This window comes from Rutidosis leptorrhynchoides, unplaced genomic scaffold, assembly GCF_046630445.1.
Source record: "Rutidosis leptorrhynchoides isolate AG116_Rl617_1_P2 unplaced genomic scaffold, CSIRO_AGI_Rlap_v1 contig249, whole genome shotgun sequence".
In the NCBI taxonomy this organism is placed as follows: domain Eukaryota; kingdom Viridiplantae; phylum Streptophyta; class Magnoliopsida; order Asterales; family Asteraceae; genus Rutidosis; species Rutidosis leptorrhynchoides.
Genome location: NW_027266498.1, coordinates 26,721 through 48,021, shown reverse-complemented (window position 1 = coordinate 48,021; position 21,301 = coordinate 26,721). Strand labels below are relative to the sequence as shown.

The window sequence follows — 21,301 nt, the reverse complement described above, 5'->3', positions numbered from 1 at the left end:
TTGTTATCGGGTTCGGTTTGAAAAAAATGCCAGCAACAATGCTTATGTGTCGATTTGTCTGAGTCACATATGACGTGTATGCCTACATGGCAATGATTGGGATGAGTTAATGATTTTTTGGGCCACGTCAGCGATTTTTTGACGGTAGGTATGAGTTTGTTAAGGATTTAACGGACTTGTATGGGTTTGTTAAAAAAATTTCGCGAGGTAGTATTTTGTTAAATTATTTTTAAGGTGCCAAAAATGCAATTATCCCCGTCTAACTACTGTGAATTGATAGATATTGATAGCCAATGCGGGGTTAGTGCTATTGCGAGGAATTCTTCCGATAAATCGTTTGTTTTGCTTTCAACTTGGGGCAACGCAGATAGCGTAAAAATAGGATCTATGAATGGAGCATATTTGGTTAGGAGTTTGCTGGGGAAGAACTTAGAAGAGCGAAGCCCTTGTGTAATTAACTTGACCCTTTAAGCTCTTAGATAGATTTTATTGGGGGTAGGAACACAAAGCAGCCGCCTTACAAACTCTGTCGTTTTCCACTCTTCTTCTTCACTTGACAATAAAAAACTATGGTTCTTATACTATGATGGTTGAATTGGGAAGTCAGGAATTGAAGAAACTTGACTTTTATGATGCTAGCTACAATTTTAGATCGTCATATCAAATTGATGATTTACCAGGTAAGTACACATTCACTAATTTTGATTGATCAAACTATGTTAGTTCACCATATTCTCCTTATTTTTATAGCTAAATTAAATTTTGAGCTAGCTAGGTAGAAGAACAGATACAATGGTATAGAATTATTATCGATTTAATGTAGATGTAGATAGGAAGAGAGATGATTAAGCAAGGTACTCTTGAATTTGTAAGACCTAATTTATTATTCGTCATCTAGAAGGACCATGTAACTTTTTATCAATATAGATAGGAGTATGCGTTATTAGAATATCTAGTTTTAAAATAAGCAAAACTTGAACTTTTTTGTGTGTCCAAACAATATATATACAGATGCAGTTCTAAATTAAAAGTAAAATATCTTTTGGGTACAAAGAGAGGCCAAGGAGAATGGCTGCGTGAAAGTGAGAACAGCAAATCAAATTGATAATCTCATATATATGCCTTTCATGACATTCCAATATTATCTCCATCTTTGAGAATTAGTAATGTTTCGTGAGTTTAATACTACATGGCCATTGGTTTTATTTTATAAATATGGTTTCTAGTCCGTTAACCGGTCTCTTGTTAACTAGATATATAGTTATTGAAATATCTATAATTTATAGCGTACATACCATTTCTGGTTGTACCCGTTTAACCGTTAATGAATTAAAACCAGGCCTCTATAGTCTGCTCTAAATAATTAGTTGTGTTTTACGTGCCACCATAATTACGCTATGTAATTTGATTTCCCAAAAAAAAAAAAGGGGCAGCTAGCTAGCTAGTAGATAAAACTCTGAACAAGCTGGAAGCCCGAATATTCACTCATATAGATAGGATTAATAATAATGTCAATAGTGATCTTTACATAACACTTTTTTTCAACAGTTTATTTCTCGACTTTTTTCCTTAGGTTGATTTAATCTCACTCACTAGAATTTCCCCTTTCAGATGTCACAGTGAAGCGCAAGCGTGGTCGTCCTCGCAAGACCAAAAACTCTCTTGGATCAGAATCAAACCCAAACCCAGGAAACGCTGCATCTGGCAGCGTAAAGAAGAACATGAAGATGGTGGGCCAGGATTCGGGCATGCTAGAAGCATCGATCGGTGATGCGAACGCCATTGATGTCCGTATAGAAGAGACGGATTCTGGAGTTGTCCCAATTAAGCGCAAGCGTGGTTGTCCTCGCAAGACCGAAAACTTTCTTGGATCAGAATCAAACCCAAACCCAGGAAGCGCTGCATCTGGCCGCCTAAAGAAGAAGATGAAGATGGTGGCGAGGATTCGGGAGTGGTAGAAGCATTGATTGGTGATGCGAACGCTGTTGATGTCCGTGTAGGAGAGACCAATTCTGGAGATGTCCCAATGAAGCGTAAGCGCCGTCCTCGCAAGAATGACACCCTTCTTCGATCAGAATCAAACCCAGGAAACGCTGCATCTTGCAGCCTAAAGAAGAAGAAGAATAAGAAGAAGAAGAATGGAGACCCAAGTGATAAGATAGTGGGTCAGGAGGTATGCGGCTTTGTAGAAGCTTCCTTCAGTGACGGGTATATCATTGATGTCCGTGTCGGGAAGACGGACGTTCGTCTGCGAGGTGTGGTGTTTCGACCTGATAGGGTTGTGCCGGTTACCAAAGAAAATGACATTTTTCCTATGTGAAGATGACCAAAAGGAAAAAAGTTTCATGTCGGCAAAGCTGAATCTAATGTGCCGGGTGCTTAAAGATGGAATTTCCATTTCTCATATCTAGATGAATATTTAAGACATTTTCATGGATTATAACTTGTTTTTTGGATTGATAATCAATACCTCTTTTTATGGATAATGTGTTATGGATGAATAATTTGTGAAGTACCGAGGATTGTTTTTCCATAAAAAAAAAAAATGTATATCAACTTTATTAATACGACGTACACCCATTTCCTATAAAGTATAACCTAAAAATTTAACCCAAGAAAATTAACTTTTAAACTGCATACTTTACCTGCACGACAAAACTTAGCTAATTATAAGACCAAAACAAACATTGGCTTGTTCAACCTCTCTTACCTCCTACAAAATGTTATCTAACATTCTCCAGCTTCAAGAAACAATTACTAATGGCTCAAATCGAAGGAAATAAGATTTCATTCAATCATGATCAAAACCTTTCATATTTCCTTTGTTCGAGACATCTCTAGTTGACGGCATCAAAGGAAAAGCAATCCTATGCACTTACTCGGCACTTACTCGCTGGCAAAGGGTGAAAGTAATAGCGCTTCTCGTTAACGACCTTCTCCTATGCATTAACATCTAAGCTGCCCACGAGCTGATCAACGTTATTATTTACAGAGGGGACCAATGATGGTCTTTCAAACGAGTCAGACTTCCAATGATTTTTTCCTGGAATTTGTTAGCCTAGAATTGGCATCAAAGGTTTGCATCTATTATTTTATTTTATTTTAACACCGTTTGTATATGTAAGTGTTCTTAGATTATGTTATGCATATTTAAATATGAAGTTTCCTCAAACAGATACAATTGATGTCTTTACGTGAGGAAATGCAAGCTATAATCAAAGTCTTAGAACGGTTAAGCAAGAACTGGCTACATCTGAAAATGACCGTCCCGTGTCGGAGGGTTTTTTGCAAGGAATGAATTTAGCAATTAACTATCCATAACATCAGAAAGTTAGTGCTTTCAAACAGGAGTCACAGACGTTGTTCAAATAGGGGAATCACCGTACCAGTCTCGTGGCTGGTCTACTGTGTCCTCAACTTAGGATCTAATATTATTATTTGTACTTACGTAATATAAGAAATCTATTGTATAGGTTTGTATTTTGTTTCGATTTAATTACCGGGGTTAGTTGCTGTATATATACAATAAATCTTTTTAAATAATTAATAAAATAAAAAATAATTCAAAATAATATTTCTTTATTATTATTTTTTGGGTTTTAATATTTAAAATCAAATAAAAAAATTAGATCAAATATATATTTTTTAAAATAATAGTGTATTATAATGATTTGACACGTATTTGATCGATATATTATTATTATTTTGGTTTTAATACGAATTTCTTTATAGAAATTGCCTCTTGGAACATTTAAAATCGTTCTTAATATTTGTAAAAGTATAGAAATGTTCCAAAAAGAGAACAATTTATTTCACCTAAATTTGGAACATTTTATTTATTGTTGTAAATTTTTTGGTTTCAAAAACGATTCCAAATTGATTTGGAACGATTTATATAGAGGAAGCATTTTTGTTCAAATTTTACATTCCAAATTTTATGTTCCAATTACTTAAAAACAACCGTTCCAAATTCTTGTTCCAAATTGCTCAAGTTCTAGTAGATCGTCCTGTTTGTATGATTCTGTTGCATCTAATTCCAAGTTTGTTTTGTTTATTTCCCCTTTAATTTTATACGATTCTGTACTTTGCATGTTTTTTATATTGAGTATAGATGGACGCTCTTGAGTTTTGTTTTTGTATAGCTTAATTCCGTTTTTAATATTCTTCTTCATTTTTTCTCTAGGGCAGAGTGGATGCATGATGTTAGTTTATCAAGTCTTTGATTGTTGTTTTAAGAGGAGCTTTCGTTGTTTCAACGATTGATTACAATGGAGGTTCCCGCGAGAATGGTTCCAAATATCATATGCAACAGTTGAAAGCAGACAACCTAAGCAGCCGGTCCTCGAGAAACAAGCCTCCTATGTTGAGGTAATTGTTTTATTGAATTGGTGTTTTATTCATCATATGTTGTCGTGCTTAGTAAGGACCCAAAAAATCTTTGTAAAATTTGCACGTAGCAAATGGTCAACCATTGATAGCTGGAGAAATTAGATACCACGAGAAGTTCCTATATATTAAGGGAAAGACTATTTATCAAGGGAAAGAGAATCAGTGGGATGGAAAATTTTGGGAAACATGTCTAATTTCAAAGTTACTTGATCAAAACCAATTGCAGGAAATGCTACGTACTTTAAGAGCTAATAATATTTTCTTCTATTGTCTTGTAGTTTTACATCTATTCATGGATATTGAGTTTCATATCATTATTATTTATGATCCTTCATCTATCATTATTAGCTACAAGGGAAAGCAAATTATACGATCATGGTGCAACAAAAGATAGTCAGAGTATGTTTCCATATGCTATATTTTTCACTCACATAACTCGCTTGTTACTAAATTGATAACACATTTCAGATGGTATATATTAATTATATGCTTTAACCTGATAACTAAATTTGCATCAAATATTGAATTTGCCCTCTTTAATTCTATATATCCTGCAAAAATGTATCTAGCAAATGTTGTGACTGATAAAATATTTTCTTTTCTTCAAGAGGAATTGAGTCTTGATGATGAGGATACCTAAGACTTGTAGTTTCAAGCTTCAAGTCATGCCTACCAAACATTCAAACGACAATTTGAAGTAAGCACGGATAATCGGGTGCATGGATGAATTGATCCATTTCAGGCAAGATCTTCCACGTTGTCATCAAACTCTTTGCTGTCTTCTGTGGTGAACTCGCAAATGTATGGTTAAAATCGATTGATCACCGGTTCAATTTGGTATTTATAAAATAAATATTAACATTTGTGGTCATCAATATAATTCACATTTAACTAGTCATTATATTTCGTGCTTTCAAACCGATGATCCAGTAATATTCAAGGAGAAGTGCTGATCGAATTAGAGAACTACCGGTGTGCCTTCTGAAGCTCATTTGGATTAATTTGATGTTGCTTTTGCATTTTCTTCCTCGGGTAGTGCCTTCAGCTACTAAATGACACCAACAAAATAAGTTTATTTATACGACAAAACAAATTTATTTTCTTCCTCGGGTAGTGCCTTCAGTCATAAAGGTTTGTGTAAATAGAGTAGTTATATTTTTAATTATTGAAATTAATGCAAAGATAAAATCGGAAAAAACAACTAAAATAGGTATAGATTTAAGTGGATCAAAATAAATTTAATTAAACAATTTGACCGGAGGGAATAAGCACCAGCGTGGTCCATAGTGCTACTGGAATCACGGAACCATTTGGAAGTGTTAGCTTGGAGCGGAGGGTTCTATCTGGCTTTTATAGATAGTATGATTGATCTATAATTAAACAAAGTAAACAAAAATAATTATTCAGCTGTGAAATGGACCATAAAAATAGAAAAATTAAATTCGACCCAAAATGAAGTTGACTTATGACCTTTGACTCTTTCCCTTGATGGATAGATTCTATATGGCGAGCTCATAATCCATTTACATCCTGTTTACATCTCTTATGCAAGACATGCTTGCGTCCATTTTTCTTTCATCGATCGATACGTTGCAATATATTTCACGTTTTAATTAATCATCATATAGTATTGAAGGCATGTGAAATTCTATTATCAGGTATTCCAATTATTAATAAAACACGACGTAGATTATTTCAAGAAAAAATTACATGAAGTGTTCGGAAAATACTCTTAACTCACAATGAAATCTTAAATAACCCCTTCAGAGGAAATTATATATAGAGTTGACACGCTCGAAACACACATGAAAACACAACTTGATCGGGCCATTTAATAAAAACTAATTAATCGATGAGAGAGGTGAGATACGAACTGGAAATCCTTCAAGTGGAATGGGAGTGACATTGATCTTGACCTTCTCATTAGGATTAATGACCTTCCAGTCGAACATCGTCAGCCAATAGTGCAGGAAAACGAGACTCATTACTCTCGACAACTCGTTTCCAGGACACATTCGAGGGCCAAGTACTCCAAAAGGAACGAATGTTTAAGGCCTTGGTCCATTTCCTTCAAACCGAGATGGGTCGAATCTTTCAGGCTCTTCAAAGTACTCGGGATTTTTTTTGTGTAGTGGGAGGGCTCCAATATTAGATCTGCACAAAATTCAATCAATCATGTTAAGAAGAAATATCATTCTACAAGAGCTTGAAATTTATTCTCTGATTTTGTGACTCATGTGGATGTGGTTGCGCTGAGGTGACAGAACAATTTATTTATAAAAAAACTCAAGGTAGGAACACCATACTATTTGTATATGCAGATCATCTTTCAATATGAAAATTTTGGAGTCCATGTAAGATAAAACATCAGTCTATCATTTTCGATCATTTTCAAGAGTTCACAAATCTCAATTAAGATATATATAGTCGTGTAATTATATATTTTTTTCAGGTCCAAAAATTACCCATATTATGAGATAATTAATTACATGCCTAAAAGATTACGTAATTGGAATTTCATATCCAAAAATTTAATCTCGATTATCAAGCCCATTAATCGTATCATCGAATATCAATGATATAATCGGGTCTAGAAAAAAAATGCCCTCTCTCTAAAAATTATTACTATTACCTAGATATATGTATCTAATAAAAATTATTAATTATATATATATTTAGTGAATTTAATATTACAAAACATCATATATCGTAAAATAGAGTGAGTACTAGTTAGTAGATGTGTGACCTGACATGTTCTGGTAGTCGATCATAACTCAAATAGACTTAAACAAGAGTCAAAAGTTTATGTGGGACTCATCATATCCACAACTGGTGACGGTTGTCGAACCAAACGTTGATCTTACGGAGAAACCAGATATGGATGCTTGGTTTTATGACCAAATCACTGGTTCGGTCCGAAAATCCAATTTGATAAATATATTTAAGGAAATTAAACTAATTAACAACATGGTAAGTTAATTACTATAAGTATGGGTTTTGAAATGAGTAGAACTTAGGTGTTGATCTTTTGGTGTTGACCATGTTGATCTTTTTTAGAAAATTACACGTGGAAAAATAAATTCCAATCAACACTTAATTCTTACATAACATCCGTTAACTTTCTCAAACTTCGATTAACTCAAAACCTCTCAGTTAAACTAACGTGTATAGATTTTCTTTTCACAACTGGAACTTTTCTTTTCTTCTCCATGTAATCGACGTTTTCAAACAGATTTCTATTTATCTTTGTTCAATTATCATATTACTCCAATCAAAAGTTTGATTAACTTTGATTTCAGGTGAGGTTTTTTTTTGAAATTAGGTTTTTTTGTTATTGGGTTTGTTTATCGTTAGAACAACCATATATGTAGAATCTCCATGAACTAGTTTAATATCTTAGTTATGATACATATCAATTCAGTCCAGCACTAAAAGGAAAACAAATCTTTCACTCCCAGGAGATCACACGAACAATAACCCATCCATGAAAAATTGAAAATCACAATTATCAACCAAGATGTGAAGATGAGATAATCGAATAAGGTCAAATGACTTTTTTCAAGCAGTAATCGAAACCCAGTAAATCTCTGTCACAAATGCCAATCAAACCAGATAAGCACAATCTTTTGACGAAGAACTAGAATCGACCTTGGCAAGATAATTGAACAGAAAAATTAAATTGGAACATAACAATTTAATTGAACAAAAAAATCCGTTCTAGAGTTTCGAGTAAAACCTTTAATTGAAAAGAAATATTTAAGGCTTGGGAAGCAGCGGCTGGGTATGCAGCTGGACGGAGAACGGAGAGGTGCGGCGGATATTGGCAGAGAAGAGAAAGGTCTGAGAGAGAAGAAGCTGAAACGATTAGTTAGTTCCATAGTTTAACAGAGTTTCTGTGATAACTGATGTTTGAATTAAGCTAACGGATGTTAACAGAGTTAAGTGCTGACTTGTATTTATTTTTCCATATGTAATTTTCTGAAAAAGACCAACATAATCGACACCAAAAGTCCAACACCTAAATTCTATCTTTTTTGAAATAGTTTAAGAAGGATAAAATAACCTTCCAGCCTTTGGGTATGATAAATCCTTTGTAGGTAATGTCAGTAATTATTTCTCGGAAAGCAATTTGAACAATTGATCTATGTCTCAATACTTCGTTCTCTAAGTTGGAAGTGTATTTCATTTTTTGTATGTCATTAGATCCAAATTAAACACATTAATTATTTCTTACAATGAATAATAATACTAGTATTATTTTAATTATAGTGATATAGTGGTTAGAAAGAATCTTTAATACATTCAGGGTAAATTAAATAAACTATTTCTAGGAGCAGAGAAACAGATATCTTAATTAAATTATAAAAGATTACCATGTTTTTTTTTTCTTAAGTAAAAGAATAACACGTTTAGTTCTTTTGTCTGTGACCAGGAAAATAAATTAAAAAATTATATTACATCTGGATACTTCCATTCGAGCAATAAATTTAATATTCTTAACCTAATCAATATTCAACTGGCGCCCTGGTATACAGCTCAAATGAGAAACTTTGACCAGATCTAAGAATTTCTTCTTGTACAAATTAAGATCAAACTACATATTATCATTAAGGAACACAATATAAACCTTGGAAAATTCCTATAATTTAGGATGATAAGCTCAATCTACTCGAGCAATCAATCAACTTATCATATAAACTAGATACTGATAATTAGTACTACTTCCATATTAAAATATATGATTTCCATTTTTCATTCAAATATACATATAAAAATTATTGATTAAATACAAGTTCATATGAATGGGTATAAAAATATAATTTTTTTTTGTATTTTGAGACGGATGCCGTATATGATAACCAGCCTTCACTGCTTTGTAACCTTTCAAACATAATTATATAACTTTTAAATTAATTGAATCAAAAAGAATATTTATAGGTACCTTTCTTAACTTGATGATAAACTTTAGGTATCTCTGAAAGATACTTGATGGCAAAAGTAAGTATTGAAGAAGTCGTATGGTGACCACCAACAATCAGGCTTAAAATCTTGTCTGTTATCTCTGAGTCACACATTATTTTTCCACTGCAGAAATCGAGTGGTCTATCATATGAGCTTCCACTCCAGAAATCGTTCCACAAGTAACAACCATAACATCGACATAACAGCTGCCAAAGCGGAGGATTCAAAGTCGGTAAATTAGCTATGTCGTCCCTATGTTGACCCTCAAGATTCTCGAGCACATGACATTGAATCTCTCGGCTATGGCAGTTTGTTATGTCGATGCCATGGATAGGTATTATTTACTTATGTAGTACAATTTCTGAAGTGCATGGAAGCTCAGAAGATAGACCACTTGGTAAGTTTGCTATACAAATTAAGTTAACATATTGATATCTACCCAGTAGCACATGTTTCTAATTAGTGCTACAAAAATAGAAAGAAGAAAGAGAGAAACTCATTTGTGTGTATAGAAAAGATTCGGAGTGGATTTAATTAGAGTACTTATATGGTTCAACTTATAGGAAAATATCTTTTTTTTTGAATATAACTTATAGGAAAAGTATTGGTTGGCACGTCTTTTGCACTAATAATTTTTTAACATATATTCTGACATGACCCAGCTGGAAAATTGGGAATGATGCATTTATCAATTACTATCATATATGGATCTAAATCCATACGCTTAAAACAGTTTGCAGCTGAAATCGCGGCCATGTTTTCAAATTCTACCCCCATGATATTTCCCTATCCCAACTTTAAAATAGAGTCATTCTTGATATTTTTTCGGTCTCTAAAAAAATATATGATATATATATTTATATATATTTTCATATATATTCATATACATGATATTTATATATATTTTTATATAAAAATATCATATTTTGTGATGGGATAATAGTTTGTGATGGGATAATAGTTGATATTAATAAATTTACCCATATTTGATGGAGAGTTTACCTAGCTATAAATGATAAATTAAAGCAGGCAACATTAATTGAGTATACGAAGGATTTACAATGTAATTATTTTAATTTTAACATTCGTAGAGTTAGAGAGTGATATCTGATATCTCATTACTTATATCAATATTAAAGCCTATCAATATTACTATCAACACGATCAAAAGGATGATATATCTTCTCACATATAATTTTTGATTAATCATCCTCAAATTTCATCTACGAATTGAGGACTGCTGATTTCGACATTCTTGATGACCTTAATGCAAGATTTTTCTCACTTTAATAAAATTTTATCTCCTATTAAAAGAAAAGGCATGGTATTGTATCTTAAACTACATCAAATAAGATCTACGCTCTATGAATTCCATGTCTAGTATTGTTGATATTTGGAAGAAAAATATTTTGCTTAGGAGCAGCAAAATGATATTTCCACCAATTAAATTAGCCATGTAGGATAGATAGAAAATGTGTAATATTTAGAGTTAATATTTTGTTTGTCTGTTTGATTATATTTTAAAGGATTCATATTTAAATTTATGGTATATAATTTTGTTATTTTTTCATATGGGATCTATAGGGTACAGTAATTTAGCTTTATTTTTTTTATAAATATTAAAAATTCTATATATCAAAAGGTATTAACATGGAAAAGAAAATTATACAACCAAAAATGGTATTAGTCTAATATTTTTTTCTCCTAACTGGCTTAATATTATTGATGGGTACAACAAAAATATATCTTTCTATATGGAACACAACCTACAGATTATCATTTCACTTTCAGCTTCCTCGTTGCTTCTTCCTGAAAATTAGCATCATTCTCACTTTCTTCATGATTCTTCAACATGAATTTCAGTCCAGGTCGAGTCCTTACTTGGAATTTTTTATCTGAGATTGATAACTTGAGACCCAAGTGAAATGGGTCAGGATTTAAGTAACACACATTTAGAGATGTATCTAAAATATTTCAAAAAAATAATTTTAAAATTAACGGAAGGAGTATATTTGATGTACTTAATACTCGATCGTAAAACTAAGTTGGACTTGGGAGTCTCAACTCAATCCTAAGCTACAAGTTATGTTTGTGTTGATATGTTTTGAACTTTGCATGTGATCACATATTCCTACATATATATGTGACATAATAAAAACTAGTAAGAAGAGTATTCTGGGTTTGGAAATCTCAATCATAGGAGGACATGGTTATGTTTGAGGTGCTATAGTTAGTTTTCCATAGTTTATTATAACCTCTAATTTATGCATGTATCTTCTATATTGATGTAGGGTGCGTGTTTGGTAGCGGGATTAAGGATCGGATCCGGGGTAGATTGGCTAATTTGTTATCTAGTTATATGGATCCTGATCTGAATGGAGGTGGTATCCCCATCTAGGCCAAGCAAAAGATGAATTAAGCTTAAAAGAAACATTTGCCACGGGAAAATACCAATACGTCATCTTAATTAGTAACTCTCGATCGGCGCCAATGCAATAGTAGCTGCTGTTGTTACTCAATTTTTGACCAAGCATTATATCGGGTAAAAAATATACGTATAATTGCGAATCAAACTCGTGCTCGTAAACATTTCGATTTGATCTTCTTCTCATCTCTTTTTTGGCTTTCTTGTTCCCAAACCTCAACATAAATAGAGACAATTCCACATCACACAGGGAGGAGTTTTTTAAGTTACAATTCATTCACACAAACACAACCAATTACATTCACCCTTAGACACTCATTCGACCACAATTTCACAACACTCCAAGTTACAATTTCACAAAGAAAGCCAAGTTCCAATTACACAAAAACAAAAGCCAAGCTACGAGGAAATTGAGACGCCGGTCACGACGAGGGTAGTTTTCGGGTCGTGACGTCAATTTTCCGAGATTTCAGATGCGTTTGGATTTGCTTTTAGATTGGGTACTTTTGAAAAATAATTCCATATTATTTTCTTATTTTTATAAAATTTATAAAAATAACTTTAAAGAGTATAACATTGCACTCTATAAATTTTTTTTTTTTTTCTATAGAGTGCAATGTTGCACTTTTTAAGCATTAAATAGCAATCCACTAACATAGATTCACTACAAATTTTAATATAAAAGTTATTTATTTTAACCCATCTCTAATTAATATAATCAAACTCTCTAGTTAACTCAATAAATATATTATTTGAAATATATTTAAAATATAATTCAATTCTTCGCAAGTTCAAATTTAATAAGTACTTCCCGATTTTTTACGATAAAAAAGTTTGAATTGAATTTATTTAAATTATTTTTAAATATTACTGTCATTTATTTATATTTTTAATGTTATATGGGAAAAGTAAAGGAATTAAATTAAAATAGTAACTATATTTTTTTGTACTGGTAATCCATAATATTTCTTTTTTTAGAAAAAATGAAAAAAAAATTAATTGACTTGTAGAGGAAAGTATGATAAAATTTTATATATTATGCATCCAAATTACACAAATTACTGCATTGTTAAAATTATTTTCTATTATAATATTTAGTAGGTGAGAAAAATATTTGGATAATATTTGACTGGAGTTGACATGAGTTAATACACAAGTTCTACATCAATTTGGTAGTAATATAAGGATAATGGAGTAGTTATTGAATGTTTAGAAAGTACAACATTGTACTCTATAAAAAAATCCTTATTCTAAATGAAAAGTAGTAGATAGTTAATTTTCAAAATTTTGGAAAAATAAAAAGTAACGTAGAGTTATTTTTCAAAAATAACGTGGAGTTAACTGAAAAGTAAATACAAACGCAACTGTCCGACTTCATTTTCGGTCTCTGAATTTTATGTTGAAGATTATTCAAACACTGTTCTAAACATCTCATTGGTTTTTCTTACTGGATTTCGCTTCGTGTTTATTAACTCTATGCGTAGTTAGTTAGTGAACTTCATTAGTGTTCCACTGTACATAGTACTCAAAAGCTATTGTAATTTGTTTGTCTGTCCAAGTGTTCTTGTATGTTTATTTTCTAGGGAATGGAAGATGTACGTACAGAGTAATTCCATACCATCATTTATTTTATTTTTCTAGAGCTTTTCGTCTGTTCGCCAAATGAAACTTATATGTGTTCTTATCAAAGTTGATACTAGGGAAAGTAAAAAAGACATGTATGGTAGGAATATGAATCAAATGAAACTCTAGTAGTGGAATGTGTTCTGAGAGTTCCAGCTTCTCGTTTATATTGCGTTATCTCGAAAGTATGCTTTGTTTTATTGTATTAAATCCTATCAAAAGGAAGTTGGTCTCGACCAAAGGGGAGAAATGCGACATTTGCAGAATGAATCCGTTATTATGTCTATTTCTCTTTTGTTACATGTGATAGGTGTAAAATGAAATTTGTAATTTCAGTATATTTTGTTTTTTTAAATGAACACTCATATATATATATTTTATATATTGTGCAGGGAAATTTGGTCGAGGACATGCAGAAGCCATTTGAAGATGCTACATTTTGGTCTCAATGTTGGTGAAATAAGCCAGATTGTGGAGACATAGTGGTGCTCATATCATCAAGAGGACATCTTGATTACTTGTTCAACAAGCAAGCTTTCCAGTCAAGTTACGTTTTGCATTTTACGTTTTTGCCTCAAAGTGAAGGCACCACCATTCAATTACATTAATTTTGCACGGAATCTGGAAAATTTTCGGATTTAGTGTCGAGACGTTTATATATTGAAACAAAGAGTTCCTTTGGTAGATTGTACCATGATGAGATTGAAGTTGTATCGATTGATGAACAAATGAATTTGCCGAACTAAACAAGCCTGAAACTTGGGAGGGATGCTCTTAAACAAGTTTACAACTCGCTATGATGTTAACAGTGCTACAGCTAGGGATAATGTTAAATATGCCCACAAATCAGGATAAGATTAAACAAGGTTTCAACTCGAGATTATGTCAAGCAAGGTTACAGCTCGGGATAGTGTTAAAGAAGGTTACAACTCTGGGAAATATTAAGCAAGGTTACAACTCGAGATAGTTTTAACATGCTAACAACTCCAAATGATATTACTCAAGGCTATAACTCGAGATGATTTAAACAAGTCTATAACTAGAGATAATATTAGACAAAGTTACAACTCAGGATAGATTTAAACAAGCTAACAACTCTGGATGATGTTAAACAAGCCTACAGCTCGCGATGATCAATTTGGGATGATCCTAAACAAGCTTACAACTCGGTAATCTCTTTATTAAAGTGGTTCAAGTAGGCACAAACCATCAAATACTAAAATCGGCTGAAACGATCGATTCAGTTAAAACCAGACAGAAACATTCATAGATTGATCAACTTTATTTATAAACTTGGTTTCCTACAAAATTCGAGGTGGAACTTTTTCAGGTTAATTCGAAAATTGAGCGAAAAAAAGTAAAATGATGTTTTGAATAAATGAGAAGTTGAACCTGGATGCAGATGTGAAGGAGTCGAGTAATTTACGGAGTGAACCGAACTGCATTCTCTCTCTCTGTGTAATTTGTTATGGATAGTGGAGGAAGAAGAAGAGGAGCACGACGTCATTTTGTAATTATCTTTTTTTAACTTGGGAGGAAGCTCTTAAACAAGGTTACAACTCGCTATGATTTCAAACAATCTTACAGCTCGAGATAGTATTAAACAAGACTACAACTCGCTGTTATTTTTTCAACATGCGTGACGTGACGTCCGTTTCTTTCTCACAAAATGCGGTCGTAAACATTGGTCTAATACAAAATCCGAGCCAACTAGGGCGTGGCCCAATGGTTATGGCGTTTGCCTTTCTATGAGAGGTCATGGGTTCGACTCCTGGAGAAGCGGACGTTGGGGATATGGGTAGATTGTATTAGGAATTTATCAAAAAAAATACAAAATCCAACGTCAGGGTCAGTTACTTATGAAATGCGGACGTCAACCTCCGTCTCTTACGAATTGCAAACGTCAATGTCCAATTGAACATAACTAATTTGGTTCGAACGGTTTGGTCAATAATATAAAGAAGAACTGATCGATTCATTTATAAGATGGTAACTCGGAACTATGATGACATTGAAGTTGTATCCATTGATGAACAAATGAATTTACAACTTGGGAGGGAAGCTCTTAATTAACAAGTTTGTAACTCGCTATGATGTTAACATGCCTACAACTCGGAAAGCTCCTTAACAAAGCTACAACTCGGGATGATCTTATACGAGCCTATAACTTTGAAAGCTCTTAAACAAGTTTATAGCTTGGGATAATTATAAACAAGGCTACACAGTTAAACAAGGCTATAACTAAACCAAACCAAACCAACTAGCCTCAATTCCACCGAGTGGAGTCGGCTATATGAATCCTCGCATTTAAGTCCAAGAGAAATGTGTAGGTCACATACCATATATGTCCAGGCTAATTATAAACAAGGCTATAACTAGAGATAGTATTGAACGAGACTACAACTCGAGATGAAGTGAAACAACTCTACAACTTGGAATGATCTTAAACAAGTCTCCCGCACTGTAGGCTTGAGTGTTTTTTTTTTTCATCGACTGGTTCTTTTGAAATGCAGACGTCAACCTGCATCACTTACGAAATGCATCAACGTCCGATTCTTATGTGATCATACCTAAAATATTTATTATCAATAGTGTTTGGGGTAAAATAATTCATTAAAAAATGCAAATATTAAAGCTATGACCAGAGAGAAAACTACACTTTGCCAAAGAAAATAAATTTTGGGTTTTTTTTTAACAAAAACTCAATAAAACAACGGGTGAAATCAAATAAAAACAACATAAAATTCATAAAGAGACGAAAAGAAGTTGAATCAAAATAATTCATAAACAATGTTGCTATGTATGCAAAATTGCAAATTAGAGTTATTCAAAATGGATTGATGAGGTAAAATCAATAAAATTTAAGTGTAACTTCAAAATAAAATTAAAACTTAAGTGTAAAAAAATTATTATTTTCTCAAAATAAAAAGATAGCCATACGCTTTCTACTCTTTGGAGTGGGCCCCTGGCTACTGATAAAATGGCACGTGGTTCATGCAATCAAAGAAAACCGGCAAAAAGAATATTGAGATTTCCTTCTCAAATCTTCTTGAAAATCCAAGTGCGTATAACCACTTGTTTCAATTGTTAGTGTACGAAATAATAACAAATTCAGAAAAATGTGCGTATAACCACTTGTTTCAATTGTTAATGTACGAAATAATAATAAATTCAGAAAAATGTGCGTATAACCACTTGTTTCAATTGTTAGTATACGAAATAATAATAAATTCAGAAAAATCTCGATGTGTTAAATTACCACTAAAAATACTTGACTAATTATAATCAAGGCGATTCTCGTGGGGTCTCGGATCATGATATAGATGTTATATTCAAACCCTCGATTGTTTATTTGATGACTACGACATGATTAGACATTTTATAAATTTATTATTTATTTGAGTAACTCACTTTATTAGTGATTTATTATTATTATTATTTTATGAAGATAATGTATATTTTTTCTTTTTACATTTAACATATATATAATAAAAAATACTATTATTTTCATGCCACAATATATGATAAAAAAATAAGCTTCGAAACTGCAAGTAATATCCTAACCTTACCCTTAAATATTTTTCAATTAAAGTCTTGAGGCGATAAACAAACGAAGAAGACAACTTTTATAGATACTTTCAATACGGAGATTGTATCGATGTGGAGATTGAAAGTATAATAAGAGTTTTAGTTTTGGCCAAATTAATATGTTAATAGTAAGGGTAGTTTGAATCAACGGAACTTATTCTATACCGCGTACATCAGTATACATCTCACATATCATTTACTAATTTACCCTTTCCTTGTCCAATTTTTTTTTCCAGTCCAAGTCGTGAATGGAAAAATCAAATCACAATTGTAACCCAAACCGATTACAATCCAACCCACGAACAGAATCGATCTAATTGTAAGATACTAATTCATCTTAAAGCATATTGTAATTAATCTAAAAATTAATTAATTATCACTTTCACGCCAACCCTTCTCCTACAACCTTCATCCACTTCGTTGCCGCCACCGCTCCCAACTCCGACCACCTCTGTTCTTCTCCACCCTCAACCATATCTCCACCCTCAACCATATGCAACAAATTGCATCATCATACAATCTCGATTGTAAAATTAATATTTATTGGAATCAAGTTCATTTAAGTTCCAAAGTCAAGAAACAGGGAATGATCAATGAAGATTATAATCATTAAAATGTATGATCGTCACTATTGTTATCATTCAAGGATTTAATGGTAACTGTTATAGTCTAGAAATTTATAGAGCAAAAGCGTAGAAATTCATCCATAATATACATACAACAGCTGTAGCTTGGATGATAAAAGTTATAAGAAACGTCTAACTACGATAAAAACGTCTACTACGATGGCTTTGGAAAAAATTACTGGAACTTGTTGGCCAAGCGAGAGCGTTGGAGAGAAGCATTGCTATCGTCATCGGCCCAACGCCTCCTTGGACCGGAGTGGCAACTGATGCAAGCTTTATGGCTTCCACATAAACATCTCCAACCAGTCAATAGCCTTTAGAAGATTTTCATCCTGTGGCAAGAGGAACACGTTTCATATGGGAATTGCCGATCATCCAACAGCTTATGACTACAAGATTGAACATTTTCAATGATCTAACTATAATTAAGTCCTGTGTTGGCGAAAATCCAAAATTGTTACAATCTTGTGATTTTTAAGATAACGATCGAATTCCATTGCTAAGACATAAGAGGCTAAGTAGTACATTATCTCAAACGTAAAGGTGATCTAGGAGCACAGAAACACAAACCTCAACTGGGTCTATGCCAACATCAATAATAACTACTCCAGACTTTATCCAGCTCCCTCTCACCAAGTTGGTCTGTCCTCAGCTGCAATTATAATATCTGCCTGTTTTATGATTTCCTCGGGTTCTCGGTTCTTGAATGGACGACAGTGACGGACTGACAGTAGCATCTTCTCTCTTGTCCGAGGAAATCATGATGTGTGAATGAAAATGAAGGATTTGAAATGTACAATCTTTGATGCTTCAAATGGCCATCAAAGGCGAAGCATGCATTTTCATTTTTATTCTTTCATTTGTATTTCTGTACAACTTAATATGAATCAAATAATAACTACATTTGCTGTACAGCCTCCCAATCTATTGTGCTTTTGATAGTTAAAATCTGCTACTTCCTGGATAACTTGTATGATTTCTAAATGGGAAGTGTTCCTTCTGACAATGGGTTGCTTTCATCTGAAGGATCCAAGGAGGGCATTGCTTTTGGTCATGATTCGAGAATATCCATAGCCAAGGCAGTTGTTTCACATAGCTGCACAAGAGTTTTAAAATTTAAAGATTGCTTCAGTGCATCATATTCAGGAAATAGGAAAAAATGGGCTGCAATGCATATCTCAGTAAGTTCAGACAAGTGGCGAGACAAGTGGGAGAGGAGATGGCGGAGATGAAGGTCGGCGTCTCTGTTGGTGGTTGACGGTGGCAAATGAGATGGTTCAGGAAGCTTAGTAGTTCATCGGCGACGGGTTGAGATACAAGAGCGGTAGAGCTTGGAGATGGTGGTTCGATTCGATGGTTTAATGGAACGAGGGGTAAAATTGTCAAAAAGGGGCGGATGTACATTTTTCAGATGTACACTAAGCATGCCTCAGTTTGAATAGACTAGAGAATGGATTGGAAATACCCTGTCTCAGTCTGTATACCAACTTCCACCTGCTTAATAATATGTTTCAAATTGTTATGTATTCGGATTTGGATTTGATCTCCTGCATGGATATGTTTATCCTCAATGTTCCAGTAACTTAACCATAATGTAGTACCATTCTCATCTTCATTATACAAAGGAGAATATTTTTTTCTCTTGGTCTCATTCACTATTTCAATCATGTATACGTTATAAAAATCAACAGAGATTCAAGGCATGTATCTTGAAACCAAGTTTTGATGATGGCACCACAAATGACATGGAGTTCCCCTCACGGATGTTTGGAACCTTACTCACTCGGAGGAAAATCCATTCCAACAAAGCCATATCAGATTCTTGGGGAAGTTTTTGAGATTCCCAATAACGTTGCCATAATTCAGATTAAGCAGTTTTACATTTTGAAGCTTTCTAAATGTATCTGCATCTACATTTCCCTATTTTCATAAAGGAATCATTAAATGTTAATATTCATACTCACTTCTAAACATGACATTTGCCACAATTCATACTTACAGTTACCTCTTCAGATTGATCTGCCTTCAACCAGGAAAAGTCAAGAGTGATACCTTTCACACTTTTAGTGCCCTGCAAAACAACAAGATATTTTATTGTGAAGAAGTTCATCGCACATGGAATGAGTTATAGTTATTACAGTTGTTTCTTTCAGTAGAGCAGATGCTTCATTATGATTACATATCCTGCTAGGTTTTCCTAGGTCATGAAGTGATTCCTGACGAACAATTTCTTTCCCCATGAGACCTCGAAGTTAGTAGATTTTTATATCTAGTTGTGATGATTATCTTGCTGCCCGGACAAAGCTGTGGTTGGCCTCCAAATATTTTCTCTAATTGCTTTTGTTCATCTACATCGTCAAGAATGATGAGGATTTTTTTACAGTGTATGACATGATCTCTTATCTTCTGTATTCCTCTATCTACACTATATACTTCAACTGGTCTCTTTAAGATATCCGAAAGGAGTTTTTTTTGAATACGAATCAAACTACTTGTCTCCTTTGCTGCATCTCTAATATCTGCGAGAAAGCTACCACCATCAAATCTCTCCACATTATGGTTGTAAACAGTCTTGGCAACAGTCGTCTTCCCGATTCCACCAATCCCATATATTATTGCAATTCCAAATTGTTTTGACCCATCATTTAACCAATTGTTAATGCGTTTTGTTAAGGAATCTCTTCCGACAATGTGGGTTGGAACATTAAGTATCGGTTATTCTAACTTCTTTTGTACCTCTCGCACTATATCTTGAATAAAGTCTGCCTCATGCCTACAAATAAAAATTAAAGTTAAAGTGCAAAGTAGAACATCATATGTGGTTAAGATTTAAATTAAATGAAGAATATTAAGCTTTTTAAATGTTGAATTAGTCACCTATTATTTGAATCCATCCCTGAAAGATCTGCAACTTCCTTAAGAGCAGACCTTCACTTTTCAATCTTGTCTTTCTCATTCTCCAATCTCTTCTCATGCTTAACAAATGATTTCACAAAAGTAACCTGATGCCATCTAATATCAGCTGGATCGACACGGTAGAAAACTGGTAAGACAGTATTTTGAGTCGCTCTCTTCTTTTCCATGATCATGACAAGCTCATCAAGACACCAACTTGAAGATGCGTGATTTTCCGATATAACTATGACGAAAACTTTTGATTGTTTGATTGCCTTTTCAAGTTCACACTTAATAGCTTCCCCTCTAACAATTTCTTCATCGTCTCTGTAAGTATGGACTCCTTCACGTTTCAAAACATGGTAAAGATGGTCGGTGAAGTTCTTTCGCGTATCTGCACCTCGAAAACTCAAGAAAACCTGGTAGGCACATCGAGACGATGATACACACGTTTCATCGTCCCTTGCCATTTATCACTGCAAAAGAGACACATCATGTGAAAGTTTCATAAATTCCTTCATTTGGCAGATGTAGTTTAGTAAGTAAATACTGTAGCTAACTATCACTTAACAGAACATTTAACATAGTTTTAAGCTTTGAATTCGCAGGAAATTGAATTACCAGATCTTTCTGTAATCTAAACAAAAAACCTTGAAATTAATTTAGTCGAATTACCTGATCTTTCTGTATCCTTGGCATTGTTCCATGACAGCCGTCCGGAGCAGCCTAACAACAAAATATTACATATATAAGACTTATCTTAGGCTGCAATAGCGTGCATATCAAGAATAAA

General features: G+C 33.3%; 1 protein-coding gene and 1 pseudogene across 1 annotated transcript; both read right to left on the bottom strand.

Moving 5' to 3' along the window:
- Positions 1 to 6,230: 6,230 nt before the first annotated feature.
- LOC139882266 (beta-amyrin 28-monooxygenase-like) lies at positions 6,231 to 9,464 on the bottom strand (annotated as a pseudogene).
- A 9,928-nt stretch (positions 9,465 to 19,392) lies between these two features.
- Positions 19,393 to 20,978, bottom strand: LOC139882265 (disease resistance protein RPV1-like). The gene is made up of 5 exons (XM_071866622.1): positions 20,548 to 20,978; positions 20,350 to 20,386; positions 20,047 to 20,199; positions 19,619 to 19,684; positions 19,393 to 19,533 (listed from the first exon to the last, which is right to left on the bottom strand). Exons 1-5 carry the CDS (start codon positions 20,976 to 20,978, stop codon positions 19,393 to 19,395), a joined length of 828 nt encoding a protein of 275 aa, XP_071722723.1.
- Between the last annotated feature and the right edge of the window lie 323 nt (positions 20,979 to 21,301).

Bases quoted from the DNA above. Each gene is read 5' to 3' on its own strand.
- LOC139882265 (XM_071866622.1), bottom strand. From the start codon at position 20,978: ATGGCAAGGGACGATGAAACGTGTGTATCATCGTCTCGATGTGCCTAC. The intron at 20,200-20,349 runs GTACAAAAGAAG...GGAATCGGGAAG, and splicing joins TTCAAGATATAGTGCGAGAG to ACGACTGTTGCCAAGACTGT. The intron at 19,534-19,618 runs GTAACTGTAAGT...TTATGAAAATAG, and splicing joins AGGCAGATCAATCTGAAGAG to GGAAATGTAGATGCAGATAC.